Source organism: Triticum urartu, chromosome 4A (assembly GCF_056163025.1).
Source record: "Triticum urartu cultivar PI428250 chromosome 4A, HENAU_Tu73, whole genome shotgun sequence".
NCBI classification, from domain to species: Eukaryota; Viridiplantae; Streptophyta; class Magnoliopsida; order Poales; family Poaceae; genus Triticum; species Triticum urartu.
This window is the reverse complement of record NC_141876.1, coordinates 38436553-38460077: the sequence shown is the minus strand read 5'-3', so window position 1 is coordinate 38460077 and position 23525 is coordinate 38436553. Positions and strand designations below refer to the sequence as shown.

The window sequence follows — 23525 nt, the reverse complement described above, 5'->3', positions numbered from 1 at the left end:
GGATGGGTGGCGATCACAGTCACAAGAAGGTCATTGTCCACTGTCACTTCTCCTCTATCGTCAGGAAGGGGCCTCGTCGACATAAGTACCTAAATTGGAATAGCATATTCCCGTCCCAGCTTGTGATCTCAATGACATCGGAGCTCTTTTTACCATGGACGAGGCTAGGCATGCGGTATTTGATTCTGCAAGTGATAAGACGCCGGGGCCTAACGGATTCTTGACGTCCATGGCCTACAAGATGCAATTCGAGGGGCTCTTCATCACGCCTCTGCTAAAGACCGCTTGAAAGGCGTGGGCTACTCCAAAATGCAAGTTATCTGCTTGGTTGATCATTCACAATAGAGTTTGGACGGCCGATTGACTTCATCGTAGGGGATGACCAAATTTCGGTATGTGCCCCCTCTGCAACCAAATTCAAGAAACGATGGCCCATCTCCTTTTCCAATGCTAATATTCTGACTGCGGTTTGGAATGCAGTCAAGGCACGGATCGGCTTGGGCGATATTAGGACAAGTGATTGGCCGACTATATATGGTCGTTGTCAAAGATTGGTGGAACAAGATCGTTGTCCTCGCGATGAATAGCCCCCCTCCTTATGCTTATTTCCTCGGAGCTTTGCAAGGAGAGGAACGCTATGGTCTTCTGGAACATCTCCACTCCTTCGATGATCATTGTGCATAGGGTCCTTGAGGAGGCTAGGTTGCGGGTAGCGACGGGTGCCAGGGGATTAGATGCCATTTTACCTCGCGGGTAACTGCTCTATTTTGGCTTGGAACTCATGAAACCATCGGTCTCTTCTTAACTAACGAAATGGCAAGTCTTTTGGCTCGTTTCAGAACAAAGGAAAAAGCCAACCGCATGAGCCTGAAATGCACCGAGAGAGAAAGAGAACGGGGCATCTGACATCACCATCATCACCATCGGGGGTGTGGACTGAACTGAAGATCAACAAGTACTAGCATCGTTATCCATCCCAGCTATAGCTGCCTGTCCGGCTGAAATTCTTGGCCCGCCCTATTTTCCGATCCCCGTTCCGCTTGCAGTTGCAGGGAAGAAGGGCCTGCACAGGGGCACAGGCGGGTCCACGCAAGCGCTCTGCTCCCCGTCGCATCGCATCTCATCTCATCTCCCCTGCTTCGTCTCTCTCTCTCTCTCTCAAGCTGTACTCCTCTTTTCTCGCATGGCCGGAGCGAAGGACCTCGCTAATCCGTGCCCCTGCTGGCGTGCATGCAGTGCAATGTGAAGGAGGGAGGGAGGGAGGGAGGTTAGGCAGGCATGCGTCGCTGTCTCTGCCCCCAGCCCTTGTGCCCTCCTGCCGCCTCTCTCTCCTCCCAACTCTTGTGCTCCCCCCTCTCCCTCCCGCTGGCTCTGACGCCGCTGCACGAAGCCTTTAATGGCTTCAGAGCTCAGCCACATTCAATGGCCATCGTCCGTGCTGGTGCTGCCACACCACAACGCTGTAGATAGACAGGGCCAACCCCTCTCCCTCTCTCTCTCTGTGGACCATTTATTCCCAGCGCCACAGCTACAAGGAACGCCTGCCCATGTGAGCGCGATCCCTGATATAAGTAGCAGGCTAGCAGCGGTACCCTACTCCCCGGCTGCTTCCCTCATTCATTCATCAGTGAGTGCTTAACTACCTCCAAGCTCCAGTCGAGCCGATCGAGCTGAGGGAACTCCCGCCCTCCCCCATGAAGCTCCTGCTACTTTACTCCTCGCTCCTGCTTCTCCTTTTGCTACTATCCTCCCAGGGCCTAGCCTCTACTACTCAAGGTGCGTGCGTGCCAAGATCTTCTTACCGTCTCCACTACTCCACACCGCCGCATCTTCCTCGCTTTCTCTGCCTCTAGCTGATGTATCATGTTGCCATCGCGCGCTTTCTTGCAGGTAGAGGGCCGCTGCATTACCAGCTCAAGGAGGCAGCTCCAAAGGTGGCGGAGGGCGCGGAGGCGATGTCGGCGGTGAGGATCGGGTCGAGGCCGCCGCGGTGCGAGGGGCGGTGCGCCCTCTGCGGCCGGTGCGAGGCGGTGCAGGTGCCGGTGGCGCCGCGGGGCAAGGGGGGGAGCCAGTTCCGCCTGTCCGGAGCCTTGGGCGTCGGGGACGACGACGAGGGCTCCACCAACTACAAGCCGCTTAACTGGAAGTGCCGGTGCGCCGACAGGAGGCCGATCCTCAACCCGTGACGGCCGACGCCTGCTCAAGAAGAAGATGCTTGACGAGCCTCCGGCATCTTTGGTCCATCCCATCACAGATCACATGGCTGCTGTAAGTTGTTGGGAGAGGCTGCATGCGCTAAGATCAACTACACTACTGTACATGGCTGTGCAAGGAGTGGTTGTTGGGACAAGTTTTGGTCAGTTTGTTTAGGTATAGAGTTTATGATGATGATGATGATGATGCTGGATGATCAACTACATGCTGCTAGTAATTTGGAGGTGTTGCACTAACTGATCAGCTGCTTCTGAGTTCCCCTATATTGTACTATAAGCTTGGTGGTGTAATTAAGAGACTGATATCACTTCGTGTTGTCGCTCTGATGGACTAACAAGGTCCTGTCAACACATTGGTACTACTAAACATACGCGACCTTTTCTGGATCGTCTGGAAAAACAAAAAAGATGAATGTTGGATGTAAATCGAGTTTTATTTACAAGAAAAATGGTACGTGTCCTTTTTTTTGTTTGGAGATGATAAAGGCTCTGAAAAGGGGGGGCCAAACAGCGAGACAAGAGCTTTTTTGGAGCCCTTGGAGCTACGCTCATCATTGCTGTGGCCTTGTCTTTTCCTCTGAAGAACTTGTGCCCGTAAGCAAAAGCATGTGATTCGCTCCCAGGACATGTCCTCCAGGCCCAGGGATTCGCCACCATCTCCTTGCACACAGACAGGCCCTAGCAGAGGACTCCAATAAGAAGATTACCTACTCGCGTCAGCCAACAAGATACGTGGTTTGATCGTGTGATTTCTCTCTTCTGCTCCCGGTTAGGGTAATGAAGTGGAGTTCGTTTTTGCCCATTGATGATCTCTTATTTTTACAGAATTTGAAGTTCAGTGAGAGAGTACAAGCGGATATTGCCTCTATAGCCTGTGATGTGGTGTGGTGTGCATGCATGGCTAACTCAAGCCTTGAGCAAAGGTTACTAGAGTAGTAACTTGGCGTCTGCATTCAACCAAGAGCCCTGACTGTCACGTGCAGATATGCAAAATCCTGCCTACCAACCTGAGTGCGAGAAAAGGACAGTGCTGAGCCAACATTCAATACTCTACTTTGCTCCAGTGAGTGAATGTATGACTGTGCGCGAGCTAGTCCTCCTCTCCTCTCGGCGAGGTCTAGCGAGTGACAAGTCATGTCTCGTGTCCATGGGCATTCAAGCGTCTGTCTCCTCTGCCCCCATTTTTTACTCTTCCTTTCCTTTTCTTTCTCTTTTCACACAAGGAGAGCAGTCAGAACATTTATTACTGTATGACAAAGCGTAAGGACACAGCTTAACAGCAAGAGGGAGGCCAGGCCACGGCCACACCCACAGCAGCAGTCAAACCTCAAAACAAGTCGGCCACACAAACTATAAGCAAGAACCAAAATACAGAAGAGAGAAACCAAAAGAGACGGCAAGCTAGGGCACAACACGCGTGTTGCTTGAGTGAGGTGAATGCGCTCGACCGGCAATGGGAAATGCACAAGAGATAAACCAGAAAGACATTTCTCAAAAGAGATGAGAGAATATACAGCAGCGATCTGCCCAGCCGAGTTGGTTTCAGAGGAGAACCTCCAACCCAAGAATTACTACCTGTATGTGTATTTACCCAATCATCTATATCCCCGACTGCCTGGGATTTCAGCAGCATCTAACCATGTATCTTACAGAGGACGTATATATGCCACCATCCACCAACCAACCACAAGAGCGACGACAAGAGAAGATCCAGGACGGCTTCGAGAGCAAAAACAAAACGAAGCACCAGGCTAACTAACATGACGTTGTCTCTTGTCTTGCCAGCTGGGAAACAACCTCACACCTGCACAAATTTCCCAGTCTGGTTTGAGGGAGCAGACTGCTTTTTTTTATGATGACCGCAATCCTGCCCTCTGGTAGGAATGGGATATGGAACATCTACGACTGGGAGTTTTCGCGCAATTTTGCCCTGGCGAAAAATACTCCTGCTAATAGCCCTGCGGGGTGATGGCATGTATGGTTTCTTTCGTTAGTGAAATGCAGTATATGTCGGCAGCCGTAAGGCAATATGGTCATAGACGAAACATACCGAACAGAATGCTGATGGAATTCTCCATGCTCGTGCGGACTTTGAAGAGAAGGATTCCGGCAATGGAAAGTGGGATCTTGTTGAGGGAGCCTACAAGGCTGCAGCTCAATGTTGGCATTAGAAGATCAAGAAGAGTGAAGGGCGACGACTTTTGAGAGGCTTATCAGATTCATTTGGTACCTGTATGTTGTTGCGCTTGTCTGACGAAGAAACCACATCGAAGTGAAGCTGATAGCGAGCCCCAAAACCCCGCTAGCAGTGATGACTAGCCAAAACGTAGGCATCCTCAGGAGAGGCCTGCAAATTCACTTCCCATAAGACACAAGTAGCATTTGCAATTACAACTAATTGTTCTGTCAGATGTGCTAGCTGCAGTAGTTGTATCTTTTTTTTAGAGATGCAATAGTTGTATCTTGATAGGAGCTTAAGCAATATTTTTTTACCAGCAGATAACACATTTAAGCCTATACACCACTTTCCTGTCAATAGTTGTATGTTGGAGGAGGAACCACAGTTTGCATTTAGTTATTAGGTTCATGCTAGAACATAAAACAAGTGAACGAGTGAAGTTTGAAGCTTACGTTTCCAACAGGTACTCCACTTCATTAAAACCAAGCACGAGGATAACTCCCAATGGTAGTGAAAGAATATTATTCAGTAAAACCATCGAAAGCTCATTCAAATTCCCAGATCTGGTGGCTTCCTTCGCACTATCCATTACATGCCTCAATGTAAGCTGGAAGCAAGTAGTTCATTTGTTAAAATTTATATGGAGGTACCTCACAACTGAAGATATTTGTCCTATAAACTAGAGTGTGAATCTTGGAACTGAATGTAAGAATCTAAAACATTTGGGAAGAGTAACAGTTTGATAATTGGCTGCATATTGTAAATTTTCAGTGGCATTGAGAAGAACAATACCGAATATGATGCTGTTAAAAAACAGTTTAAGATCTGCCATGTATAGCCGACTGCATGAAATGACAGATCTGTTACTCCTCCTGCAATGGCTGAGATTATCTACAGAAACAGAGAGACGAGTCAGGTCTTTAAGGGCCCAATAGTGTGTTAATTTAAGTCATGTTTCATGAACATCTATGATTAGATATATAGCAATGAATTGACTACATGCAATTATTCAGCAACAGAAGAAGAAAATAAGCCCCCTCAAGCATTCAAATCCTGCCCAAACATTCATAAATTCATGACATACCATCAACATTAGAGAAATCCAAACTTGTCTATCATGCTGCTTCTTAAAGAAGTAGGTTTCCCCAGAAGCAGTAAGAACATTGGCGACATTCTTCAATATAGTCAACATCGCAACATTGATGTACTTCAAACTGAAAGGTACAGAAAATGTTAAAATGTGCAGTGCTTATCTGGAATTTCCTTATTACAAGTTGAGGAACAATTTCTTCACAACTCATATGGAAATGCTCAACTCATAATGTTCAGAAAACTTAGAAATTTTCATAGTCTGAACAAACTAATTGAACATGAACAGAGAAAGAGCAAACGAGCCTCAGCACAACAAAATTTTACCCTTAAATGAAATCTATGGGCTATCAAACATTATTAAGCATCAATACTAATTTAAGGAGGAACAAGCTATATCCCATGTGTGTTCCTTTATGCATGGCTCTGAGAGTGGGGGCAAATGAATAGAGAGCAGTATTCATATTTTCCGAAATGGAGACTATACAATAGAAACATAAAATAATTGCTTAAATTTGATAAAAGATGCCCCGATACCGAAAGGATATAAGTACAGACCAGCATAAACTGCGCAGAAAACAGTCCTCAGATCAAAATGATTTGAAAATTTGATACATACCTAAACATGCTTGTAATTAGCATTCCGACAAATATGATGTTCACAGGCAACCAAACTTTGATTAACTTCCATGTTAGTGGTTCAGTTGAGATAACACCGGAGAGGGACAGTGTGGAAACTATGGTCACCGATACAATGTTCTGCAGCATAACATGATGAAGAAAATACTATCAGTGTTACCCACGCAGCAAATATCTATGAGAAGGAAAACAAGATTGCATAAGAAGTATATGGTCAGCCATAGCAATATACCTGGTAAAGCATCAGAAATATTCCAGCATTAAAACCATAGCCAGACAAAACAAACTTGTTAACCAAAATCATGCTGCAGGATGCTATACAGTAAGCAAGACCAGATAGAAGAGACTGATTCTGAATGTTTGGGAGCCTGAGGAAGTGTGACGGCCTATCTCTATCTTTTGAGGCCTCAACATCTTCCAAGTCAACGTCATCAACAGAGAAGGACCTCATCAAAGATCTGGAGAAAATATGAGACAAAAGCACAGTGCATTGTGTTAGCTCAGGCCATAAATGCTTCCTTGATATTTTCATTTGAGGAGGCGACAATGAGGTCCATAAATGCCTGCAAAATAACACATAGATCAAGAGAAGCTTACATGCCTGTTCCCAATCTCTCTCCTCATGGGACTTGCAAGTGCACCTTGTCCTCCAATCTGATCCCAGAGTTTACTCTTTTCTCCGTTCACGAGTGGACTAGTTGTAGTAATCTCCGGTGATTTTCTCCCGGTAGGGGTGCCAGGATCCACATGATTGCCTAAGTGTTGGATTCTACAAGGTAAAACAGTGCTCACAATCAACAATAATCCAATTATTTAATGCATGAATCTCTTATGTACTATGTTTAACAGTAGGTCCCATTTTTGTACTCTGGTCAAGCATGCATATGAAACCTATGATACTTCGAAACGCATCATAGTGGAGCAAAATTATAAGCATTAACAGTTTCCAAAAGAGTTCTGCGCATGTTCATACTATATACTTAAAAATGCATCGTAGTGGAGCAAAATTATAAGCATTTGCATTTTCCAGAAGAGTCACCACATGCCCCTACTCTACATAAAATCAAACTAAAAGGACCGGTTTCCACAAGAGTTTTCATATATCCCTACTATAAATAAAATCTGCTACAAGGGTTACTTCCAATATTTGCTCAGGATTTTCTGCCTGCGTGACACATTTTAAAATGTAGGGAGTTGAGATGAGCCCGGTTGAGACATTGAACAAGCCAATTTTCAAGCATCGTGAAATTACCCTGTGAAAATATTTTTCAGACATCACTGTGATTCAGACATTTAATTATGGGTTGCAGCATAACAGCGACATTTTGGGCGCTCTAATCACTCGTAGCACATACAGAGCACATGAACTTGGGATGCACCCTAGAACAGGGCCAAAACAAAACAAAAACTGTATACTGACATATTGCGCAGGGACAGAGCAAAATGAGTCCTCCTCGACCGAATCCACGGTTAACAATTTAACATATACACAAACTTACAGGTCCCTCCCAAACCTACCCTCAATCCATGGGAAATACACATATGTGGAAAACTAGACATGCTGGTTGGGCGGAAACCAGGCCGCGTGATTGATAGATAAAGGGGGAAAGAAAGGGAGTGATTAGGCGGAACCCTTCGCGTTACCTCATTCCGGGGGTCGCGAGCTTGGGGGTGTCCGGCGGCGACGAGCTGGAGAGGGCAGAGGTGGGATCCGGCGGTGAGGGCGCGCAGACGCTCCAGGCCCGACTTGCTCCGGCGAGAAGGCGGGCGGACAGGTGGAGGCGAGGGAGCTGGGAGGTCCGTGGTCCGTGGAGCAAGTGGGGGGAGGAAGAGGAGGAGCGGGAGCAGGAGGCGAAATGGTCGCCGCTGGCTCGGCTCGGCGGCTTGACGAGTCAGCGAGACCGAAACCCAGTGCCTCGGTTTATCCGGCCGTACGGTAGGCGGGCTGTCGCAGCTTGCAGGGGGGGGAACTGCCGGCTGGCGAGGTCAACGGCGCAGCGGCAGCGGCAGCGAGCGAACACGCATCACCCCATACGCTTTCCACATACCGCCGCTGGGTACGGCACGAGAGCGTCAGGTGTACCGGATAGTCACCCTGTGCGTTCGGTTTATTAGGTTCGGTTTATATGGTTTTTTAGTTTGTACGGTATTAATACTTCGAAAAATACGGTATGAAATTAAAATACGGTTCGGTTTTGGTATATACTAAATTATTTCGGTATGGTTTCGGTATATACCATAAAAACCAAAGTTGACGCAAATTTGAAAATGACGTAATAATAATTTGCAAATTTATGACTCAAAACACATACTATTTTGCACAAATAGTATATGATTATATATATAAGTATATATGCATGCATTAATTCGTCTGTTGATGGTTATGGACTTGCTTAGCATTTTAAAAAGAGAAAAATGACTATGTTACAAGAAAATTTTACATGTTTATTAGTGAATTTGACTCATGTACAAGAAAAATGACAACTTGTATGGTTGTTCATCTCAAAAAATATAAATTTATTTTTACTTCGGTTTATTCGGTTAATCGTTCGGTTTTTCGGTATATACCATAAAAACCAAAGTTCAAATCGGTATGAAAAGTTCATACCATACCGAAACCAGAAACCATAAAAACCATAAAATCGGTTCGGTTCGGTTTATTTTCGGTATGGTTTTTCGGTTCGGTTTTGAAATGCACAGGGTGACCAGATAGGCAGATGCCGGAGGTTTGGAGTCAAATCTCTTTAAATTTGATCGAGTTTATAAAAGCATTGCTTGTTACGCAGGGGCAGAGTATTTTTCTACATGTATTTGGTCAAACATAAGATTTTAAGTATTTTGGAACGGAGAAACTACACCGGATCAAGATTGCTCGGTTCGTCAATATCCTCACGGATCTTAATTCTCTCATACACTTTAATCTACTTCTAAATGTTTTCCGCGGCAACACCAAGTTTTTTGCTATGTTTCATCAAGAAAAGTGTGTGCAATGTGAGGCCAGAGCAATTACAACTGCTCTCCTAACATTATCATCCTCAAAATGTTTAGGGCAACTCCAGCGACGTGTATCAAATCAGACACATCAAATTGCAGACATGTCTGACGACTGTGTGTGCGGACGTTTGACTACCCGTTGCATTGTAAAAAAAAAGACGAACCACGCGGTTCAAACATTTAGGGGGCGCTTTGATGTACCGCGTGCGTTGGAGATGCCCTTAGGTCTTGATTGGATTGTTGTTTTCCAGCGCTTTACACCTGTAAAAGATACACACCTCCATCCATCGTTTTTTTTTTCTCAGTGGAAATTACATACAGCCAGTCAAATACACTTGTAGAATAAATATGGTGTAAAAAGATCCACCGATTCGAAGCAGGGCCTTAGCCTCCGCAACACTCTGCGACTCCATCTCTCTTCCGATGTTAGCGAAGCTAATTGATGGCACGGTAGATATTTTCCGGAAGCGAGACCGTGGCCGGAAGAGCTCTTTTGATCCGAACTCACATTCTCCCTGATGAACAGTAAAATTCAAGAAAATGATGAGAAAAAACTGTATTTTATGATAAACATTGCTGAAAGTCTTAACTTCCTGCAAATTTTCGTGATGAAATAACATTGGTGGAGGTCTGGACCAAAAGAACAAAATCGATGCTCCAAAATGCTCCCAACAATAGTTTTTTGGAGCATCGTTTTTTTTCCCAGACCTCATTTCATCACAAAAAATTCCACGAAGTAAAAACTTTCATCAATGTTTATTACAAAAGAAATTCAGATTTTTTTTTACTATTTTACGGATTTTACTATTCATCAAGGAGCATGTGAGCTCGTGTTCAAATACTCAACGTCCAACCGTGGCCTTCTTCATCCTCCTCATGGTTGACCACCTCAATCCGCCAATGTTTCACGGGGTGAATTTATGCCAAGCTCCAGGATTGATATCCTAATGACCAAACCAATTGTTTACCAAACCAAACTACAACTATCTATGAAATGAGTGTCAAAATATCAAGTGCAATGAAAACAGGGGCAAATCACCGAAGTGCAAAGAAACCTATGGCAAAAGAACAATGTAGAGAACCACATGCACATTTGTGAAATATAGCTGTAGTTTAGACATGCATTCTGTGCCCCTTTTGTTGTTTTAGTACAGTTTAGATCAGTCAACATATTTGTTTCTCTCTTTTTGCAAGCAATCATCAATTGTGAATGTCTCCTTGTTCCACGAAAAAAAATTGACATGAGAACTCACTCTACATAGTGGTTACCAAAGAGGCAAATAGGTAGGGCGTATGACGCGTGAGCTCGTAAAGCAATCAATTCCAATATGTACTGTACATTGTTATGTTCCGCAGCAAGGTACAAGTTTCTTATCTACCATGTATAAACGCATAATTCTATCAGAATCGGGCTCACACACGACGAAGGTCAACCATATCAAACTTCACACTGGGGTTCATGTACACATGAGAGCAATGCTCGTAGATTGAAGTGCCATCTAGAGGCTCCTCGTGAGGATGGAAACCAGTCTCCTGGCAATCGTGGATCACCCCCATGCCACCTGGATCCGTGAGGTGAAATATGCCGTGCTTCCTGCTCAGAGAAAATATAGACCATTGTCATGAGATCGTCTAATCAGATGAACAGACAGCACCTATTGTAAATAATTTATTCAAGACAATGAAGAACAGTATGCGTATTTTCCAAGGATTTGTTTCGGGAAGGATTAAGCAACATTGCTTGGTAGTACTTGTTATTTTAGGTTCAACGGATTCACTGAAACTGAGGACCGAGGAATAACTGCAGGGGAGGAACGTAAAGCATGTGCGTGTCTACATAATCATTTGCAGATTCATGGTCTTAACTAGGAACTACTCTTTCCTCCAGCTATCAAGGAAATTATAGCATTTAGTTAATCTATGGCTAAGAAATACTGAAATGAAGGATAATAATATACAGCAATGGAAATTCAAACCACAAAATCTGCACTAATTTGCCCAAAAAACTGCATGCGAGTCCAATGTAACATATACCTTGTTGTATCGGTAGGTGCCATGACAATTGCAATTGCTTCAGGAAGCATGACCTGTTGAAGCCAACAATGCCAAACACAGGATCAAGTTAAGAATACTAATGAATTTGCTGGAGTAGTTTATGAAATATACTTGTAAGAAGCAAGCAGTTGACAAATGATATTGGCACGGTCTGCTTTTGACTGCAAGATGTATGTATGTAGATCCTCACAACATCTCCACTAACATAAAAAGCACCAGCTGTGGCTGATCCAAAACATCCTAACCGCTTGGCTATCCACGTCTAAAGGTCCATATTGATTCCATCTTCAGCGCAGCACAACACAACTAATACCCCTAGGCTTATTGTAAATTACGAATCACCCACCACTGCCTCCTGAATAGCATGCTGATGCACCCCTCCCAAACGTTCATTGCACGTGTTTAGTTACTACTAGTTTAGTGATAAGGATTTCAGAAACAATAAAGAATTTCATCAATTTTGGCTCAGCAACAACATTTCAGACTGGACCAAAAACATACAAGAAAATGCCATGACTACCGTATACAAATTCATTACCAATGCTGCAATCATAGCCCGGTGCCAGGGAAGTTGTGCCGAAGCATAGAAATCCTTGCCCATAAAGTTAGAACTTAAGGAATTAGAGATAAGTCAGTAACAGAGACATCACAGTTAGCTGAATTCTATCTTCAGCACTAACCCTTCTACTTTAGGTGAGTAAATAATGAATAAAGGGGAAAAAAATACAAGAATCATCTCAAAGGGAGCCGCCAGCAGTCACTTGTTACACTCTCAATCTCAGGGATGTAACGTCCCAACGAACCCAGTTTCAAGATATTTGTGTCAAGCAAAATCATACAAGAAACACAACAATAATTTTTCTATTGATCGAGAAATTACAACCCAATTTCATTGCTATAGTGCATTCAAATTCCGAGACTTTGGGCCACTACTGAACAACAGCCATATATTGAGAAACCTTTTTTGGCTCAGATCAACTAGTTGCTGGACATGGCATCAGTGAGTGCAAAGCACAATACAAACAACAATTACTACAACAGAAGTATGGCACATGGGGATTACCTGATACGAATAATGATTATGAAGATCAATGGAAGATAGAAAGCAGGTCTGTGTCGGATGTGTCTGAAAAAGAACATAAAATTGTGAAAAAAGAGTTTAATTGTCAATATATCATAGGTTAGGATACAGAGACACCAAATGGTGCTTTCGGCACAACTGAGCATCACGAAACTCCCAGTGAGTATTAAACTGTAGCAATTTAGAGTACAGAATGAGTTAACAATAACCTTAGCCTCAACAAGTTCCCAATAGATAACCCCATCCGCTCAAATATATTTGATAGGACACAAATTCTTTAAGCATAGGACTGATACTTTTGAATTTGGTAGGTGTGCTCCATGTGTACTACATCCATGCAATTTCTTGGGTGCTTTTGAACAGTGCACAATGGACTTAACACAGATGGGGACATGGGCACTACTTTGTAAACAAATGTACGACGTTTTAGGTCACTACTTTAATGACCTAAAATGTCTTGCATTTGTTTATGGAGGGAGTAAAATTCAACTATGAATAGGCTTTCAAAATATATATAGTCACAATATGGACCCTTTTCACAGTACTTAAGCAGAGTAGCGACAGTCATGATAGTTAAGTGTGTTTTGCTGTCTTTAATAGTCCGAGTAGTCACAGTTAGCCATTCTAGATCACTGTCTTAAATAGACATCATTGGTAGAAACTAAAACAGGAGGACAAATTATAGTTCACATTTTGTTTAGGTACAATCATTAAAATACAGGACAAATGAACAGGACACTCAAAAGTCTGAATATAGCTTGATCAGTCAACAACAATTTGTCAAGTTGAACTTACATGAATCCAACCAAGGGTGAAAAGTGAGCCTTTGTCCTGAACTTCAAATATTTCCTCTTCATTCGTAGCTTGACACTGGAAAAGGAAAACAAGTTATTTCTTAAAATGCTAAATTTGGGGTACTGCACTGTAATATGTAAACTTGGAGTAAGAAGAGAAAACCATAGGCTCCTTGCATGAGCTTATAGCGGGTGCAGCATTAGCCACTAGCCACTAATCAAATCAATTTACTAAAACTCAAGCATGGACATGAAACCTCCAGTTCTCACTGCCCTCAGACTCCAAGCCATATGACAGTAAATCATAAAGAGCATCTAAATCAAAGTTACATTCCAATTTATTTTAATAAAAGGAAACTCCTTCGCTGGTCACATTTTCTTCTGATAAGGTATATAAACTTGTTAGGGTGCTCTGTAACATGTACAGTTTAGAGCTTACAATCATGAGCGTCAGTCCAAATTGTTCAAATGTTTTGCTAAGCAATCACCAGTCCCTGTGAACTATGGATACAGAATATATATGAAGAAGGTATAAGAGCAGCAAGAATTACAAAAGGCTCATCAACCTGATAAATTGCTTAGAGAAAGGACTCGATTGACTTGAGGGTTTACATCTGATGAAAGAAATAAAAAACAGAAAGAAAAACAACTTACTGAATCAGACGTTGATTCCTGCTTAGGAATTATCAGTGTCGTCACATAAAAAGTTCTCTTTTTCTACATAAGCATATAGAAATGTTAGTGATGTAAACAAATATAATATTCCTTCTATTTTCTTTGTGGGGAGGTATATACCAGGTTACCAGCAAGAATGCCACATGTTTCCAGATTTTTTGCAGTATTTGCCTCAGCAAGTCTCAGAAAAGACTCCATTAATGCCACCGGCTGTCAAGGTAAAACAACATAACGGTCAAGAGGTACAGGTCTACATTTGCTACAGATGAAATATGGATAAATAATCATGCTTAAGAACACAACGGATCTGGAAAAATACCATGACAAAGTAAAGAACCTGCAATTTGAATTTAGTTTATTTACCACATGCAAATTTTGAAAACGCCCTGTGTCACAGGGAGCAAGTCCTGGTCTTGGATCAGCTACTCTTGATGGAGAAATCGGTCTACGCTCAGGATGTACTTGTGCCAGGACTGGTGGGGGGTTAGGCTGTCTGATATTCAGCTGCGAGAATTCTTCCTCGAAACTAGCAGGAGACACAGAGGCTGGCTCTTTTACTGGTAAAGACCATTGACCATCATCAAGTGAGAGAACAGACTGCATATCACCATTGTTATTTGTCAATCCATCCAGTGATGTTGTATTAGGACCATGTGAGTCATTTTGGTTCAAGATTGCTGGAATTAAACTGCAGAAGCAATGGAACAAAAGGGGCATATAATCAGAAATAGTTATACCTACATTAGCTGTATTGGCTGGTATCTATACAAAGAAATGGAGAATAATACGAGTCCTCACCTAGGGATATTGCTTTGGTTCAGTTCGGGGTAACTTGGATACTGGACCTGTAAAACAAGCAATTATAAAACTCATAATCAATAGTTTCATGTCATTAAATAAAACATGTAAAGCAAATTGAGAACATAATAATTATACCTTGACACCACTAACAGGCCTTGTCCATTGGCCATGAAGCCCATTCGGTCCTAGTATTGAATGTCTGGATAGTGTTTCATCTTTTGGATATGGCAAACTGGCATATCTGCATAAGTTACACAGAGGAAGCAAATTATTTCTCCCTAATTATTAAACCAAAGCATTAGCCAACGACTATACAGTATGTAAACAGCTGTATATGACAGTTCATGTGCTTATAGCAGTAAAAAGAAGCAGAGGCCCATCTATTGCAAGTTGGATCAAATAACCAAAGAGATTAGATGAGTTACAGATGAATAGAAATTAGAACATGATTTTCAGTAGCTATGTAAAAAACAATTGGGACGATTTTTCATTTCATTATCGAGAACAGTTTCAGAAAAGGAAGATACATGTTAACCAAATGCAGTCAAACAAAATCTTATTTTTAAGAAATACCAAGACCAATATCAAATCACCGATTCCAGAATCAGTCACGTACAGGGCTCGACACCCTGTGGCCATTTCCGAAATAAGATTGGTCTTGGTATAACATGGACATTAATAGGATTGAATGATAAACGTACGATTTGACTAGATGCCTATCAGGTTCAACACCCTGTGGCGAAGCCTCTTGATGGTTCCACCTAGAGGATGATTTCTGCAATGGTCCTGTTGAGCTTCCAAACACTGGCTGCATGAGAAAAAAGTAAATTCCATGGAAAAAGAAATAAAACAATAGTATAAGAAAAATGCCAAGAAATATGCATTATATAACCCTTTGTTAAAAGAGGTGGCATAAAAACTTCAAGATGGGAAATAAAGGGTATACCTGCACCATATATGGACTTGCAGCAAGCTGATCTGTCCTACTGCTTGCACCATTTCCAGCATAGGTTTCATGTGGACCATTACGTTCTTCTGCAGCCCTTCTATTAAGCTCAGCAATTTGCTGTTTCACAATCGGCTTCAAAGACTCTAGCTCACTGATAACGTTCAAGAGTTTCTGCACGAAATTTGAGCTAGTCAGCATAAGCATTTGACATATTTCCATTCCAAATTCAAAAAACTCTCATACTACACTTCTACGTTACTCATTAAGCAATCTAATAAATGCTGAAGCAGTAGGAGAAATATTCATTAAGCTTAGAGAGGTAATACATCGGAGTTATGCGGCCCTCTCTTCAGGAATTCCTTTTCTCTTGACTTGAAAGCATGATAATCACGATGCTTCGGGATCGTCTCAGACAACAGGCTGCCAGTAAACAGAGATCAGCATACCATCAACACCAAGCTTAAGATATTGTAACAAGCTAATATAAGATATACCAACACAGCACACCCACCTCGAGTATCTCAGGAGGATAATGTACAGGTCGATGAGGTTCTTTTCCTCTCGATATATGTTCGCCTGTGCACCACATAAAACGACCCAAATGTTACACGCCCGCGAGCTAATTGACAGTATGTACGCTGATTGCGTAGCAAATACAAACGGATTCAGCGCCCCTGAACCCGAAACTGCCGGTTACATGCAGAGGTATCAGCACCAAAATACGGGATCGCGGAGCAGAGACTCTGAACCTCGGGTTAGGGTTTGACCTGGCGGAGAAGATTGTCGGCGATGCGGAAGTAGTAGGGGAGGCTGATGCGGTGGTCCACCGCGACCGGGCGCGCCATCCCCTCAATGTTTATGTATCTCCCAGCTTGCCAAGGTGATGCCATGGCCATATCCGGCGACGCCTAGTTCTGTGCCGACTCCTCCTGCGAGATTTTGCGGCGAAGATGGTCCGGGCGGATCTCTGGGTCGCTCCGACGGTGGGAGGATGTGACCACAGAGGCAGACGCGGGGAGACGGCGGAGACGCGGCGAAGAGACGATGGAGTAGGTGGGGGGTGGGGGGTGGGGCGCAGAACTGTAGAGGCAGCAGGAAGCGCCAAGCGCGGTAGCGGCGGGGCGCGTCGGTCAGTGGGGGCAGTTGCCGGATGAGCCGATCGAGGAAGAGAGGGGGCGCGAGTAGGAGAGGGGGACAAGGACGCCGGCGAGGGGCGGAAGCGGCGAGAGGGATGCCGTGTGCGATGAGGAATGTGACTAAATCTGTGATTAAGTTTATTACACTTTTTTGATTGAAACTCAGTTTATTACACTTGTAATACTACTAAAAGATATTTTTCTTCGTTATAAGTGTTGCTTCAATCCCCACCTAAAGTCCAATTTTTAGTACACAATCATATTAACTCATTAGAAATATATTTTTTACGCGTAGAAATATTGTATTACTCAAGCCAACAAAAAGTTACAATCAGCGGTGACTAGCTCAAGCACTCTCGGGGTCCAGAGCCAATCCAAGTCATGGTTCTTCCTTCCGTACGAGCAAAATTTGCTAGATTATCGCAAACCTGATTTTGAGTACGGTTTACATGAGTAATACAACTTTCATGAAGATATAAGAGATATCTAATCTCTTTGACTAATGAAGCATAAATAGACCTATCTTTCTCTTGCCCTTGGATCAACTTTATAGCAACAAGTGAATCCATCTCAATGGCTACTGGACGATCACTTCGCTGGATCGCTAGAGGTAACCCTTCCATGCAAGCACACAACTCTGCCTCCAAAGCTTCACGACACGAGTAAAGTGTTGTGCATGCTGAAAAGATTAAGCCTTCCAAAGGGTTCCGTAATACCATACATGCTCCTGCCCTGCCAGCATCAAAAGATCTGTTCGTGTTAAGCTTTACGCACCCCTTCGGTGGTGCAGCCCACTTGGGGACGACCGGTGAGGGCGCTATATCAGCCTGAAGTAACATGCGGTCATAAGAGATGATTGATTTCACCTTGGCTGGATCCATATGTGTGTTCATTTTAATAGCAATTAGCGACTCCAAATAGCTAATAAGGAACCTCCTCGATACTTCAAGAGGCGGCGGAATCTTGTTGTGCACTATCTCATTACGTATGAATCAACACCTCCACGGTGTCATAAGAAGCATGGACCTCTCTATTTCATGTAGTGGTTGTAGCACTTGGAACAACCATTCCTTCCCAACATTCGCCACAGTATCCACCGGTGGAAGGCTCCAAACTTCCGACATATACATCCATAATTCCCGTGCTCTAGGGCAGCGACATAACGGATGGAAGATGTCTTCTGGTTCCACGCCACACACCGGGCATATGTTGGTGATTTCCAAGATCCTCTTGTGCTTATTAACCCAAGTAGGAAGGGAGTCTGAGACCACTCTCCAAGCAAAGTTTTTGACTGTTGGGGGAATATCCGTTTTCCATATCAAGTTCCAGATGGTCCGGCAGCCCTCCGGATTAGTGCTAAATGCAGGTTGAGATTCTCTGTTGGCTTCATCAAAAGCAAACCCATACGCCGACTTCATCAATAATTGTCCAAACCTCCCTGGTCCCCATGCAATTGTATCCTCCTCATGCCTTGGAGACGCTATAATTTTAATGATTTCCTCCACATCACAAGGCCAAAAGTAATTCTGCAGCAAGTTCATATTCCACGAACCATTGTCATTGAGTACTTCAGACACATAGGGGATACGACAATTACCTCTTGGAGAGACCGGTTTGAAAGAGTGGGGTCTAGGTATCCAATTGTCTCTCCATACACGAATGCTTGCTCCATTGCCAACTCTCCAGACTAGGCCTTTTTTCAGAAGCTCTAGTCCATAACTTATGGCTTGCCAAGACGGGGACGCATTACCAGAAAAGACCGTGTCCTCAATCTGACCATCCGGGTAATAACGAGATTTTAACAGTCGAGCACAAAGGCTCTTCGGCCTATCAATAAGTCTCCAAGCTTGGCGTGCGAGGAGTGCTTGGTTGAACAGTCTGTAATCGCGGAATCCAAGCCCTCCTTTACATTTTGGCTGTAACAAATAATCCCATGACTTCCAATGTACTTTTATGCGTCCATCTTTAGAGCCCCAATAGAAGTTTCTAACCATCCTTGTTAGGTCATCACAAACTGAGAATGGAAGTTTAAAAACGCCCATGATGTATGTTGGAGAGATTGTGCAACTGACTTGATTAGAACTTCACGGCCCGGTTGCGCCAGCCACCCATATCCCCACTGTATAAGTCTCTTAGTGAGACTAGCTTGCAAATTTTGGAACCGTCCCTTAGACATTCGACCTTCAGGTGTAGGAAGACCCAAATATTTTTCTTCAAATTCTGCCTTAGTAACTTCAAGGACAGTTCGGACTGCATTCTGGGCAGCCTCTAGGCATGCATGTCCGAATAATATGGAGCACTTATTTATATTAATGTTCTGGCCAGTAGCACTTGCATACAGGTCCAATATATCTTTGACTTTCAAGGCTTGATCCTGTGTTGCTTCAAAAAGCAGTAAAGAGTCATATGCGAATAAAATATGTGATATTCCCGGCGCCCTTCTACAGATTTTTACAGGAGTGATATTTCCAATATTAACTTCATGCTTCAGAATGGCAGAGAGCCTGTCAGCAACAAGAAGGAATAAGAAGGGTGATAACGGGTAACCTTGCCGTAGCCCACGCGACGGTGCAAACGAATCTAGAAGGGTTTCATTAAGTTTTACTGAATACCTCACCCAAGTGACACATGTCATAATCCAGTCCACCCAACGATGAGAGAAACCCAATTTCTGCATCATTTGCTTCAAGAAAACCCAATCAACTCTGTCATATGCCTTTGATAAGTCGAGCTTATAGGCACAAAAACTTCTGGTAGGATCTTTCTCTTGCTTTATATGATGGGTGCACTCGAAAGCAATGAGTGCATTATCCGTAATCATCCATCCGGGGATGAAAGCACTTTGCTCCGGCCATATAATATCATCTAGAATTGGCCGCAGCCGGTTAACCAAACACTTTGATATGACCTTATAGATTACATTACATAAGCTAATAGGCCTAAAATCGGTCAACTTTGAAGGATTAGGAACTTTTGGGATAAGAACGATTGAGGTTGAGTTAACCCCTTCCGACATCACACATGAGTTGAAAAAATCCTTCACTGACGAGATTACACTGTCCCGCAACGTACTCCAGTTGTGCTGGAAAAAACGTGCAGGAAATCCATCCGGACCCGGGGCCTTCAACGGTCCGATCTGAAAGAGGGCATCCGCAATGTCCTTGTCACTGAAAGGAGCACATAGCTTAGCATTATCATCATCAGTTATCAATGCATCAAACAGACTCAAAACCGGAGTGTGGATGAGGTTAGGATCAGCCGTGTACATTCCTTGGAAGTACTCATTAGCCATCTTTCTCATTATCTCCTTGTCTGAATGGGCAACCCCACTATCATCAACAAGTTCACGGATTTTATTCTTGCAAGCTCTCCAAACTGCCTTACTCTGAAAGTATTTCGTGTTCCTGTGATCATGTCCCCCTCTTTCAACCAATTTATTCTCGACCTTTGGAGCCATAACATCTCTTCCTGATATAGTAACTCGTTCATTCTATCAGTTACTCGCCGGATATCCTGATGGTCAGCGTTCATATTCATCAATTCCTTGAGTTGTGACCTGGACTTGGCAAGCTCACGGGTGATATTACCAAACTTCTTCCTACTCCATATGCCTAAAGTAGACATGGTCTTCTTTAGGGCTGACTGTAGTTGTTCAAGGTTCCCAATTGATCATGCTGACTCCCATGCTTGCTGCACCAACTCGGGTAGCTCACCACTTCGCTCCCAGAAAATCTCGTATTGGCGTCGGCGTCCTGCACTTGGTCCAGGGTCCGGTGCACCCTTAATATGTGACACCCCGATAGTTAAGCTACAGTAAACCCCTATTAATGATGCCAGGTCATCGTAATTAAAATTTTGCTAAACCACACTCGTTTCAAAATTAGTTCAAACACAAATTCAAAAACAAGTCAAAGTATAGTTTCATAAAACAGTGAATTAAAAATGTTCGTTAGGTTGCAAATATTCACTAAGGAATTACCATGTAAAAACCAACATCATTTGAATCACAGATAAAACCCTAGGAAATTAATAAATGCTCCAACAGTAAATAAAATGGCCTTTGCAAAATTATTAGTTATTTATTTAACTCCAATTGCCTCTAAACTTTATGTGCCACTCTAAAATATTGTGCTTGAATTAGGTGCCAAGTTTCATATATAACAAAAATCATTTGATGGCCCAACCTAATTCAAAATAGGATCTAAAAATACAAAGAAAAGGGAAAAGGCGAAACAGACCTAAACTAAGGTGCCACTGGGCCATAAGTGGCCACACGGCCCAGCCCACCCAAACCTTCTCCTGCCTCCCGCTACAGAACAAAGCGTGTGCGTGGCACACATCCACGACGACCATGGCCGTGGATGCCCTCCACATCGCCCGCCTAGGCTTATAACTACGTCGACCGAAACCCTAGCCCCCACTTTGTCCAGCCCCCTGGATCCCCCTTCACCCCCTCCTTATCTGCTCGTTTTCGAGCTTGAAAGCTCTGCGGTCACCATTGTCTCGCCCTTGTTACCACGGCCACCATCATCGTCGTCCCTCGGGAGCACGTCCAGGAGGGCCACCAAGGTCACCTTCGTCCGTTCCGGGCATCGATTCGAGCCGAGGCGCTGCATAGCCATCGTCATCTTCATCTTCTCCGCACGGCCGCCACCACCTCGTCGTCATTGCCGCTGCTGCGAGACTCCCCCGACCTCCTAACCTCATCCACAAGAACCAGGGTGAGCTCCTCCTCCCGGTTCCCCTTTCCCCGCTTCGATTCAGTCGCCGCCATCCATCCCCGAGCTTGCCATGACCGCGCCCGTCCTGAGCCCCGTCGCGCGAGCCACCCCGCACCCACGCGCGCCTGCTGCCGCATGCGCACACCCACACACGCTAGCGCGCGGCCGTCCACCCGTTGTCCCCCCCCTCGCGCACCCGTCCACCCGCTGACGCCCGCGCTACGCCTAGTTGATGCCGCTGCTCTTGGTGCTACTCTGCTTGTACTCGTTGCCGCTACTTTGTTTGATGCTGCTTGGCTTGTGTCGCCGCCGTCCGTAGCTCGCCCGGTTCCCCGCGCCCGCCGTTCCCCCCACTCCAACGGCGCGCTCGGTGGCCCTTTCGTGCAACCCCGCACCGGTGCCAGGTCGCGCCCCTCTCTCCCGCCCCTCGCCCCTGCAGCAACTGTCGCCGCTTCCTGCTCCGCCCGCTGTTGCTCGCTTCCTCTACCGCCGCGCGCCGCTGGTCGCCCCATGTCGCGCCTGCCCTTGCCCGCCTCGGCGGCGCCCTGCCGCACCCGCCGGCCCTCGCATCGCCCAGCTCCCTCGCCCGCTTCCCACCCTGGCCGCACTGGCTCCGCCCGATCACGCCCGCGCTAGGCCAGCGCGCGCCGGCAGCCGCGCCCTAGCCGCCCAGCCATGGCCTCGCCGCTGCCATCTCCGGCGCCAGCGTTGCTTCGGCGCCCCTCCGCGCCCGCTGGTCGTCGCCTGGGTCAGGCACCTGCAACGCCCGTGCGCCCGTTAGGCCCCGCTGGGCCTATGACATATGGGCCAGAGCGCCCTAGAAAATAATAAAAAAGTGAAAAACAAAATGTAATATAAAAACATAATTAATTAATTAACTTAATTAATCTAGTTTATAACCCAATTAAACTTAATTAACCTAAATATCTGATTAAAACTAACTAATCTGTTAGTTAGGGTAATGTGTCTATGACAGACGGGACCCACCCATCAGTTGACTGGTCAAAGGTCAACTTTGACCGCTGACGTCATAAATGCTTTTCGATTTAAATTAATTCTAATAATTAAAAGAAATGAATTAAAACTTTAGAAATTAATATTAAACAATCCGTAGCTCGGATGAAAAACTTTGTACATGAAAGTTGCTCAGAACGACGAGATGAATCCGAATACGCGGCCCGTTCATCCGCCACACATCCCTAGCATAGTGAACATGCAACAACCCCCCTCAGTTTCATCTGTCCGGAAATGCCTAACACCGAGAATACTTTCCCGGATGTTTCCCCCCTTTGCTGGTATCACCTAGTACTGCGTTAGGTGACCCCTAGCACCGTGTATTGCCATGTTATGCTTTGTGATGCTTTGATTGCTCTGTTATTTATTGTGTTCCCCCTCCATTACTTCTTTCCGGTAGACCCCGAGACCGCTGCCGATACCCCCGTGATCGACTACATCGACGACGACTCCTCCTTCTTGCCAGAGCAACCAGGCAAGCCCCCCCCCTGATCAACCCGATATCGCCTATTCTTCTCTCTACTGCTTGCATTAGAGTAGTGTAGCATGTTAGTGCTTTCCGTTAATCCTATTCTGATGCATAGCATATCCTTGCTACTACTGTTGTTACCTTTACCTGCAATCCTAAATGCTTAGTATAGGATGCTAGTATTCCATCAGTGGCCCTACATTCTTGTCCGTCTGCCATGCTATACTATCAAGTCGTGATCACTTGGGAGGTGATAACGGGTATATACTTATATACATAATAAGTGGTACATGTGGTGACTAAAGTCGGGTCGGCTCGTAGAGTACCCGCAAGTGATTCCGATGTGGGGGCTGAAGGGGCAGGTGGTTCCATCCCGGTAGTGGTGGGCCTGGGTTCCTGGCGGCCCTCGATCGTTACTTTGTGGCGGAGCGACGAGGCAGGTTGAGACCACCTAGGTGAGAGGTGGGTCTGGCCCTGGTCGGCGCCCGCGGTTACTTCAAAATAACACGCTTAACAAGATCTTGGTATTTGATCTGAGTCTGGCCACTGGCCTATACGCACTAACCAACTACGCGGGAACAGTTATGGGCACTCGATGTCGTGGTATCAGCCGAAGCCTTCTTGAGGTCAGCGACTGAGCGGCGCGAGCCTGATTGGACTGGAACGCCTGCTCTTGTATTAGGGAGGCTAGGTCTACTTCCGGCCGCCCATGCAAC

At 44.8% G+C, this 23525-nt stretch overlaps 3 protein-coding genes across 4 annotated transcripts; 1 reads left to right on the top strand and 2 right to left on the bottom strand.

Moving 5' to 3' along the window:
- The first annotated feature begins 1254 nt into the window (after positions 1 to 1254).
- On the top strand, positions 1255 to 2521 carry LOC125530957 (EPIDERMAL PATTERNING FACTOR-like protein 2). The gene is made up of 2 exons (XM_087519530.1): positions 1255 to 1776; positions 1891 to 2521. The coding sequence occupies exons 1-2, from the start codon at positions 1695 to 1697 to the stop codon at positions 2184 to 2186; spliced, it is 378 nt and encodes a 125-aa protein (XP_087375656.1). The 5' UTR covers positions 1255 to 1694; the 3' UTR covers positions 2187 to 2521.
- Positions 2522 to 3685: 1164 nt separating this feature from the next.
- Positions 3686 to 8181, bottom strand: LOC125530956 (GDP-mannose transporter GONST1). 2 transcript variants are annotated; one of them, XM_048695366.2, is made up of 10 exons: positions 7765 to 8181; positions 6722 to 6889; positions 6353 to 6578; positions 6101 to 6240; positions 5477 to 5606; positions 5185 to 5283; positions 4845 to 4999; positions 4444 to 4560; positions 4264 to 4361; positions 3686 to 4171 (listed from the first exon to the last, which is right to left on the bottom strand). In XM_048695366.2, exons 1-10 carry the CDS (start codon positions 7767 to 7769, stop codon positions 4113 to 4115), a joined length of 1197 nt encoding a protein of 398 aa, XP_048551323.1. In that variant the 5' UTR covers positions 7770 to 8181; the 3' UTR covers positions 3686 to 4112. The 2 variants fall into 2 exon arrangements, with proteins under 2 accessions (XP_048551323.1, XP_048551324.1); XM_048695367.2 differs by lacking the exon at positions 7765 to 8181 and having other exon boundaries at positions 6718 to 6855.
- A 2242-nt stretch (positions 8182 to 10423) lies between these two features.
- LOC147974655 (AMSH-like ubiquitin thioesterase 3) lies at positions 10424 to 16718 on the bottom strand. The gene is made up of 14 exons (XM_087517650.1): positions 16237 to 16718; positions 15981 to 16045; positions 15796 to 15889; positions 15467 to 15640; positions 15222 to 15328; positions 14656 to 14761; positions 14518 to 14564; positions 14083 to 14407; positions 13840 to 13929; positions 13699 to 13761; positions 13046 to 13120; positions 12233 to 12295; positions 11149 to 11201; positions 10424 to 10708 (listed from the first exon to the last, which is right to left on the bottom strand). Exons 1-14 carry the CDS (start codon positions 16363 to 16365, stop codon positions 10528 to 10530), a joined length of 1572 nt encoding a protein of 523 aa, XP_087373776.1. The 5' UTR covers positions 16366 to 16718; the 3' UTR covers positions 10424 to 10527.
- Between the last annotated feature and the right edge of the window lie 6807 nt (positions 16719 to 23525).